At 45.6% G+C, this 10,081-nt stretch overlaps 1 protein-coding gene across 2 annotated transcripts in view; it reads right to left on the reverse strand.

Moving 5' to 3' along the window:
* Window positions 1-10,081, reverse strand: part of Lars2 (leucyl-tRNA synthetase 2, mitochondrial) — a 94,474-nt gene that overhangs the window by 56,974 nt on the left and 27,419 nt on the right. For both annotated transcript variants that reach the window (XM_028767338.1, XM_028767337.1), the window contains one exon: window positions 8,749-8,809. In XM_028767338.1, the coding sequence (XP_028623171.1) occupies window positions 8,749-8,809 (61 nt within the window). The remainder of the gene's footprint in view (window positions 1-8,748; window positions 8,810-10,081) is intronic.

Genomic DNA, 10,081 nt, shown 5'->3' on the forward strand with positions numbered 1-10,081 from the left:
GTGGGTGGGGTCTTGCATGTGACCAGGCTGGCCTCACACTCAGGTAATCTTCCTGTGGGTGGGGTCTTGCATGTGACTAGGCTGGCCTCACACTCAGGTAATCTTCCTGTGGGTGGGGTCTTGCATGTGACCAGGCTGGCCTCACACTCAGGTAATCTTCCTGTGGGTGGGATCTTGCATGTGACCAGGCTGGCCTTACACTCAGGTAATCTTCCTGTGCGTGGGGTCTTGCATGTAACCAGGCTGGCCTTACACTCAGGTAATCTTCCTGTCTTACCCTCCCAAGTATTAGATTATAGGGATGAGGCACCGTACACTGTTCTTAGCTTTAAATTGTAACAGAGCAATGCTGATCTAAAGGTTTATATTATTTCATTTTAAGTCTGAAGCCACAGGCAGATCAAAGGAACATCAGCCAGACAACTCTCTAGTGGGCAATCCATAAAAGTGACAAAGAAGGTTAAATCTCATCTCCTTTACTGAGTTTCCCTCCTCCATCGGCTATGGCCTCCACTAAACATGATGCAAACCACGGGGACCCTTGCACCAGACACAGGTCAGGGCTGGAATGCTGTTTGCTGGGGACGAGTAATTTCTTTTTATTTTTTGTAAAATCTAAAATTTAAATAATTTAATCTGTTCCCAAGTGGTGGTCTGACTTAGAAAATTTCATGTAATAAATGTTTCTGTCTTGAAGTTAGAAAGGCGTGTGGTTATCGATACATTGGTTCATCCCTCCCACAAAACAGACGTCAACACAGAGGTGTTTGAAGAGCATCCTCTGGAATCTATCCCAGGAACCCAAATATCCAGATCCAACCACATCTGCAGGGCCCACTCAGGCACCCTGCCTCTGTGGAGTGGGGCTCCCTGCCACCTTCATCTGCCCACAGGCATGGATGGCACCAGTTGATAAGACTTCTTGCTGAGACCACCAGAAAAAGCAAATAAAACTGGCTGTCCCTAAATCCCCCAACATCTCTCTTCCTTACTTTTCTGTTTTCAAATGCATTCACAAAGCTGGAGAGATGGCTCAGCAGTTAAAGGCATTTGCTGCTCTTGCAAAGGACTGGGGTTCAGTCCCAAGCATACATTGGCAGCTCAAACCTGTGTGTAAGTCCAGTACTAAGAGATCCAAACTCTCTACAGGCATGCACATGGTGCACATACATACATGTAGGAAATCGCTCATACACAGATAAGCCCACGCCTGCATTAAGGTGCTGTCGGCTGTAACATAGTCAGGTGACCCAAGTGCACAGCTCTAAGAGCAGGCACAACTGACTCCTCCCAGGTCTCCATCAGGGTGTCAGCGTTATCTCCCGTGAGCTCTAGACAGCACCAGCTAGCTGTCGATCTGGGATCTCAGTCAAGTGGCGGCTCTGCACTGCAGTCTTACACTTTACACTGTCTGGGGTTGGTGTTGAAAATATTTCATAGATTTATAGGACCCAAGGCAAAAGATATGTTCTCTCAGAACACAAAGAGGGTCAAAGCAACCTCTTGGAAACCAACCATCCTCACCTAATGACCTTGAATAACTTAACCTAACAACTAAGCCAATGTCACAGTGACTTGTGGCCCAGTAATTTGGCACCAATGATGTCCACGAGGCTGAGGCAGCACAGCCTGGTTATGTCTGCAGTACCGAAGAACTGCACTGGATGTTAGGATCACGGCATTCAGGACCCGTCTGGGCCCCGCCACTCCTTCCTTGCTCGAGAAATATCTCAATGAGTGTGACGTCAGAGAAGGACACTCAGAGGTCCCTCAGCAATCCCCAGGCAGAAAAGGGACATACATCGTGATACAACTTAGCACAGTCCTGGTTTGGGTCTGTTAGCTCTTCCTGTGGTTTTTGTCTGGGGCTTTTCCTTTTTTCTCTTTCTCTATAGAAAGCTGGTAGCAGGGGACTGAGGCAAGAGGACTGAAAGTTTGAGGCCAGCCTGGGTTACACAGTGAGTTCCAGACATTCACTACACGGTTAATGATGAGAAGGAGAAGCGGTACAGGACTGTGACCTACTCACACGGTGGAGGCAGCAGGACAAGTGTGAGGGCATGAGCTGGGTGCCAGTGTTGGGAAGGGGCTATCACAGAGCTTAGTGGTGGGACACTTGTGCAGCATGCAAGAGGCTCTGGGTTCAACCCCAGCACAAGGAAGGGGAGAGAAGGCCAGCAAGATGACTCGTCAGGTAAGTGTGCTTGCTTTCACACACGTGCTTCTAGCCCTGGTCTGGAAGACCCTTCACTGGAGACCCAGCTAAGCCACCCAAGTCCAAACAATAAGAAAACCTCAAGAACAGTTGTTAATAAGAGAGGCTGATGACTCAGTGGTCATCACCACTAGGATAAAGCTTAAAGGCCAAGTGCCCTTCCCTCACTCAGGACGTAGCATAGACTGTCTAGACTTGTTATTTATACTTGTAAGTATTATTCACCTCTCAAGCAGGCTGTCAGATTATGAGGAGATGGAAAAGCACGGGGCTACAGGCAGAGGCCCCAGTCCTGCGTGACCTGGACCACCTCAATCAGATGACTCTCTGACCTTAGTAGTGTGTTCTGACAGATGGTGCAACCACTGTAAGAATGAAGGGATCTGATGCAGATCAGCCTGGCTTTCCAACACTGTCAACCCCTCAGATGTGTACTGAAGGTTCATGAGTCTTCATTAAACAAAACATCCATTCCAGGGGTTAAGGGTATTTACAAAACAGTAAAGCTAGATGTGGTGACATACATACATAATTTCATACTCAGGAGGCAGAGGCAGGAGAATTCCCATGAATTTGAGACCAGTCTGAGCTACACAGTGAGTTTTGGGCTAGCCTGGTCTATAGCATGATACCCTTTTCCAAAACTAAGCAAGGCAAAGCAACTTTGACCTGAGGCAGAGTTTTAGATAATTTTATAAATAAAGCAGGTTTTAAAAGAAAGGAGTGTACCATTGTTCCTGGTTTACTTACAGCAGTTCATCCGAGAAGAGTCTCCCTAACACACCATACAATGATTTAAGGAATCTGTGTGCAGAGCCTCCAAAACTCCAAAGACAATGGAGAACTGTGTTTATCGTTGGCAATTTCCAAATCAAAAACACAGAACAGTACCCTCTGGGAAAGAGACACAATGAGGTGCCCTGCACAATGGTCTAGTGTCATATTGGCTCAGTATACCGCTGTTCTCTTTTAATTCATCAATGAGAAGACACTGAATAAGGTCACCTGCTGGGTCATTTGTTTGTTTGTTGTTTGTTTGTTTGTTTTCCAAGACAGGGTTTCTCCATGTAGCCTTGGCTGTCCTGGAACTCGCTCTGTAGACCATGCTAGCCTCAAACTTAGAGAAACTTGTCTACCTCTGACTCCTGAGTACTGGGGTTACAGGCTTGTGCCACCAGGCCAGCTGATGGGTCTTTATGCTAAGACACTCACCGGTAGGCACTGCACATGCATTCACTCATAACTCAATTCTACAGACTCAGAATACTGTCCAGGGAAGAGAATGACATGGAGAGTTGACATTCCAAGTCTGGCTACACACAACTAGGCTCAGGTCCAGAAGGATGACCTCTCTTCTACCTCTGAGAAGTCCGAGGACTTTTAGTGTCACCATCTTCCTCAGCATCTCATCCATGTCCATCTACCCCATTCCTTCCCATCTGCCCTTAGGAAAAGAGAAGCAAGCCTGCTGGCACTTTACATCCACTGGTTTCCCAGGTCGCGGTCCTGTTGCATTCCCTCCTAGCTACATCGTTCCCAGTGGCTCCTTGACATTGTCAGGCCCACACTAGGCCACATGGCCTCCCTCCTCCTTTCTGGACCATCATCCCCATGATCCTTCAGCCAGGCTTACTGAGACCCCGCTGTGGACTTCCCCTGGCCTCTTTCCTTTGTTCCTCTTCCTTCCATCTGTCGGTCTCCATCTCCGCTTGCATCCCCTATTCCTTCCCTGCTCGCCTCTTTGCAGAACTGAAGGAAAAGGTGTTAATATCAGGGTAAATCATTAACCTTAAACCTAACATTTGTCTAAGCACTCATTTTCATGCGTTTATGTTCTTCCATGCAGGATTATCTTTAGGCTGAAAATGAACATTTAAAGAAAAGCCAAACTGACAAATGCCAGGCACCACACTTTTATAGTGTGTGTGTGTGCGTGTGTGCGTGTGTCTTTTTTTTTTTTTCTTAAAGGTCTTGCTTTCCAAATCCAAGGCCACAAGTTAAGTTCTTAAGTGATTTGAAAGGTTCATGTTCTACATTTCTTAAAGAAAATTTAGAATATTAACAGCAGGACGATTGAGGCCTGCAGTTTTGAAGACACTGTCTTTCTTACTGAAAATAACTCCTCTTCAGAAAGGGCAGGGGAGAGGCAGAGAGAGAGAGAAAAAGGGGGAGGGGGGGGGAGGGGGGGCGGGAGGGAAAGAGAGAGAGAGAGAGAGGAGAGAAGAGAGAGAGAACCTGGTATCTTGACAATTTCTCCAACCCATAGTTGTTTTCCCATATGTAGACAAAGAGAATAACAATTTGGTAAATTTCTTGGTACTTATTCTTTACCAGCTGACAAGAACTTCATCAAGGCATCCTAACAAAGCACAGCTCTGCTAACTTGACATTTAGGGACAGAACACCTCCATAAATCAACAGGGATTAACTAGTTTGAGTTGCAATTTGTTGTCAGTCTAGGTGGGCAGAGACCAGCACTCCATCTTTCTAGAAGGAAGGAACACTGATTTGAATTTATATGATTTATATGATTTAAATTTATATGATTTGAAACATCCTCAAACTTTCAGGTTCACCAAGGCAGAATCTTCCAACAGATACTTTCACGAGGCTGGGTCTCTCAGTTTCCTGAGAATGTGAAGGCATTTTGTTTTTTAAAGGCATGGATGAGGGCCAGGAGTTGGAAGCAAATGCCTTCTTTATCAGCCCACAAAGCAAACAGTGACAGCCACAGAGCTATTTGCACTTCCACTAAGCAATGAGTTGGAGGAACTTGCCACAGTGTGAACAATTTCACCTGAGACAAAGACAAAGAAATGAAACCATAAACTTAGAAAATGTCATTTAAAAAAATGTCTAATAGCCCAGCAGTGTGTGTGTGTGTGTGTGTGTGTTTGTAGGGTGGGGGTCTGTACATGTTCATATCTGTGTTCACATATGAGCATGTTCAGACTAGAGGTAGGTAATGGACATCTTCAACACTCTGCATTTTGTTTGGGACAAGCTCTCTCACTAACCTGGAGCTTACCAATTTAGCTGGGCTGATTCCAGGCATCCTCCTGCCTCTGCACCCCAGTCCTAGTCCAGATTTTAATGTAGGTGCTGGGTATCCAAATTTAGGTGCTTGTGCTTGTGCTTGTACAGGAGGCATTTTAGTGACTACATATTTTCCCGGCTTCTAACCTAGAAATCTGTTTGTTTTGTTTGTTTTTGTTTGCTTTGTTTTGGCTAGGGTTCCAGTGGAGGAAGAGAAGTAGCCGGTAAACACTGGCCTAGTTGGAGATGCACATGTGCCAAGACAAGGTCAGAACTGCAGGATGACTGAAACATGTTAGTCTCAAAAGATATACAGCAAATTCACTTCAAAGGTCCCACCTTGCCCCCTCAAAGGTGAGTTTGGACTACAGGGAACACCTACAGGAGCCACTCATTCTTCTAAGGGAACACCAGAAACCCAGAGCTAGAGATTGGGCAGACAAATGGTTTCACTTGTAAGAACCTAAAAGGAGACTGCTTAGTCAAATGCTTGCAGTGCCTGCCACGTGTTGTCAAGGCAACCGGCTCTGTGCTCTCACGAGGGGAGCTTCTCCCCAACCTGGTTGCCAGGCACTTACCTGCCTCAAAGTACTTTTTCAGATGTTTTTGATTCTTTCAAAATTAAAAAAAAAAAAACCCACCTCATTTAAAAATATATCTACTATCCTGCAGGCCTTGTCATTTCTAGGGTTTGACCCTTCTTATCTGATGGTTAGTCATATTCGTGAATAAGGAGCCAGGATCTTGAAGTCATAATGACTTTCCATTCTGTAAGCTTAACCATGGTGTCTGAAAATGAACCCAGGCAGGACGGATACAGGGCCGGTGTGTTTGGGATGAAGAGGACATTATTCCTGAATTGCAATCACCATCTAACAGTGGGGAAGGAAAGGCTGAAACAGATGAGCCCACAGCATGAAGAAATCCCAACACGGCCCTGGAAATGTAAAATGTGCAAACTGCTATTCCAAAGAATGCCCCTCACCTCTCTCTCCCCCTCCCTCCTTCCTACTCTCTCTACCCTCCCCCTTCCCCCCTCCCCATGTATGCACACATATGTGTGCAGAAACACACACTTGTACGTTCATATGAGTCGAGAAGAGAACACTGTGTATCCTCTTCTATCACTTTCTGCCTCTTCCTTTGAGGCAGGGTCTGTCTTTGAACCTGGGACTCACATTCTGCCAGCTAGGCTAGAATCTAGCAAGCCACAATGATCCTGCTGTCTCCACCCCACTCTAATCCGGGATTACAGGTGTATGTAACGCATGTTATATGAGTTATGCATGTGCTGGGATTCAAACTCTAGACCTTACGATTGTATGACAAGCATTTTTACCTGCTGAGTCACCTCTCCAACCCGAGTTCTTTACCGATGAAATTACACCATGCTGAGAAAGCAAGAGAAATAGAAACAAAGGGGCTGCCACAAAGCACTCAGTGGCAGCTGGGCCCTATCAAGCCGTAAGGTACAGATGGCACTCTCAGTAGCTTTGCAGCCTTATTCAAGCTGTAAAGTATCGGTGATGCTCTCAGTAGACACCCATCCTTATCCCAGCTGTAAGTTCTGACGGTACAAACACAGGCTATGAACAGCACAGCAGCTTGGCTGCCCGGCTCCTGCTCATATGCAGCCGGCAGCTCTGCAGCTAACTACAGTGTCTTGGGACAGCAACTCCAATGTTTGTTTGACCTTGTGCAAGAGCCAGCCAATCCACCCTACTGACTGTCAGATGAAGTCCAATTTCTTTTTCTGCCATTTTTCAATTCTCTCTGCCACCCTTCTCTCCATGAGAGATAACCTTGGCAGTTTGATCCCCAATAAACTTTCCTTCTACTCATGGAGCAGAAACAATGGCTTCATTGTGCCCTCACGTACAAAAACTAAAATTCCTGAAAATGGAACTATAGAAAAAGTGGAAAATATAAAAAGGCTATTTATAGTTTTAGTGGTTATACCTAGCATGTGTTGCTAAAAACAAGCAAACATGTTTCATATTTTAGCAGAATACAATCTAGAACTGATATTTTCAAATAGAGAAAAAAGAAAACAAAATGTCAAATGTAAGAAATCATGAAAAAGGGACACTTATAACTATGGCTTCAATTTTTTTATTTTATCTTATATGTATTAGGTGCTTTGTGTGCATGTCTGTAAGCAAGCCATGTGAGTGCTGTGCCCTCAGAAAGGATCAGATCCTCCTGGCTGTGAGCTGTCATGTGGATGCAAGAAACCTAACCCCAATTCTTGGCAAGAGCCTCCCACAACTGTCTTAAAAAGTTGAATTTGAGGAGCTAGAATGATGACTCAGCAGTTAAGAGCAGTTTCTGCTCTTCTAGAGGTCCCATGTTTGATTTCCTGCACCCACAACCATTTCTGATTCCAATTTGAAGGCATCTGACACCTTCTCCTGGTCTTTCTAGTCAACAGGCAAGTCCATGGTGCAGACATATGTACACATAAAACACCCACACACCTTTTTAAAAATTCTAATTAGAAAATAAATATGGGCTGGAGCCCTGGGTTTTACACACACACACACACACACACACACACACACACATACACACACGCACTCATTTAAGGAAGCCATGAATGCCACCCCTGAAGGCTGGCTCTCTGAGATGGCCTTGCATTTTACTCTCTGCCAGCAAATCCCCACTGGGTGCTCAAGGCGACGTGATCTGGAGCAGGAAAAGAAAATCAAAACCAAAAAACCAAGGCCTTTTTAACTGCACCTCTTTTGTCTTTCCCACTGTACTCTTCACGTCAGAGGTTACTGGGGAAGGAAGGGATTTGATTTTGCATTTTTCCCAGTGCTTCAGCAAAACCCCACCCGGTCTGTTGAGTGAGTGGGTGCTGAGAGGGATCATGGCATGGAAGAGACCTTTCACTGAAGGGCAAACAGTAGTCTTCCTTACTCAGCAGCCTATTCCTCCAATGCCTGGGCTGGGCTCTGAAGGTCTCCTTTCACAGTTGGCATGAGCCCCCAGGTACTCATTTGTAACCCTCAGAGTCTGGAATTTCCCACTGGCTTTGCTTTGTTGTTACTTCTTGGCAGATTTACACACTAAACACTGTATGTGCCAGAATCACCATGGGCTTGTGCATACCAATTCTGAACTCAGAACAAAATATAAATAAATAGCCAGTTCATCACCCAAAGGACCAGCAGGTTAATATTTAATCACTTTTATGTTTATTCTAATAATCCTTTTAAACTGTTGCTGTGAGCCAGAAATCCTTGTGCAAAGTCTTTGCCACACACACAGCCCAACGAATTATGAAGTCAAATAAGAAGCTAGCTCTCTTAGCTTAATCCCACAGAAAATTATTTGTATGCAGGCAAAACACCCACTCTGGATTCTTTTGTGTGTGGAGTGTTAAGCTTCTCTCCAGAGATCTGTCACTTCCTTTTCCCAACCCAAACTCGAGGAAGGGCCTCAGTCTATCAGGCCCTTCCCTGAACAGAGCCCAGGAAGAGAAGTTCACTCACCCTGTCCCAGCTGAAGCACAGGCCGAGGCGGTCAAGCTGTTTCTTCATGTGTTTAATATTGCTGTGAGACAAAGGGAATCAAGCTTGATTTTGAGAGGGATCAGGGCCACAAACGGACTACCTTTTAAGAATGTTTTAGAAACCTTACAAAGTCTAGCTCAGTCAGGAAAGTTTAACTGTTGCTTTGCCCTGGCAAGGATGAAAAAGATCAATCCATAAGAGTCACTAAAATATCAGTATGCTAGCAGACACCTATGAGCTGGACTTGCTATCTACTAGATTCCACTGGGGGCAGCTCCTTCCCGTGGCCACTCTAACAAGCAACCTCTTGAATGTGTGATCCTGGCCTTCCACATGTCTGTGTTCTACACTGTTAAGTCAAGCAAGCAAGTTTTAAAGTGACTGAAAAAAACAAAACCACAAACAAACCCTTATGTGTTGGGTGGCTTGGTGCTCAGTGGAAGAAGCTCTTGCCTGGTGTGTGTAATCCCCAGAACTGAGTGTGTAAATGTCACACACACACACACACACACACACACACACACACACACACAGAGGCACACACTTCTTAATGTATAAATTGGGGAAATTCAAAACAACACAGTGTTCCCTCTATCAGAACCTAAAACCGCTCTCAAATCGGATGAGAGGTGCACTAGCCAGTTTATAATTCTTGCTGCTGGAATCAGCTTATGCCATGTTTGATCTACTTTATTAGAGTTGTCATTTTCTCTTCTTTTTCTTTTTGATCACTTCCATTAGTCTAGAATGAATTGTATGATGGATAGAGAGTACAGTGAGTTTGCTGCCATGCAGCTTTGGGTAGAAACAAGAAAAGGTGGCAATGGGGCTGGGGAGATGGGTGGTGGTGGTGGAAGGGTGCTAGGTTCACAAGCACAAGAACCTGAATACAAATCCCCTGTATACCAGCCCTGTAAAAGCCAGGCATAGCTTGCACATCATAACCCTTGCATTGGGGTGGACACAGGCAAGCAGGTCTTGAGAGCTCACTGACAAGCCAGACCAGATGGAATGGTGAGCTTCCATCTCAGTGAGACCCTGCTTCAGGATAGCAAGGGATACAGGAAGATACTCGGATCCCCAGTGCACATGCTCAGCTGGGCACATCCATGTGAATGCATTTTACACACAAAAATGGGGAGTAAGGGGATGGGAGGAGAAAAGAGGAAAGAGGAGGGAAAAGAAGAGGAGGGGATGTGAGAGGGGAAGAGAAGGGCAGGGGAGAGGAGGGGGAAAGGGAGGGGAAGAGAGCAGAGAGGAGGGAGGGGAGAGGGAGGGGAGAGGGAAGGGAGGAGAGAGGGAGGGGGAGGGG

This window comes from Grammomys surdaster, unplaced genomic scaffold (assembly GCF_004785775.1).
Source record: "Grammomys surdaster isolate TR1022 unplaced genomic scaffold, NIH_TR_1.0 172, whole genome shotgun sequence".
Classification (NCBI taxonomy): Eukaryota; Metazoa; Chordata; class Mammalia; order Rodentia; family Muridae; genus Grammomys; species Grammomys surdaster.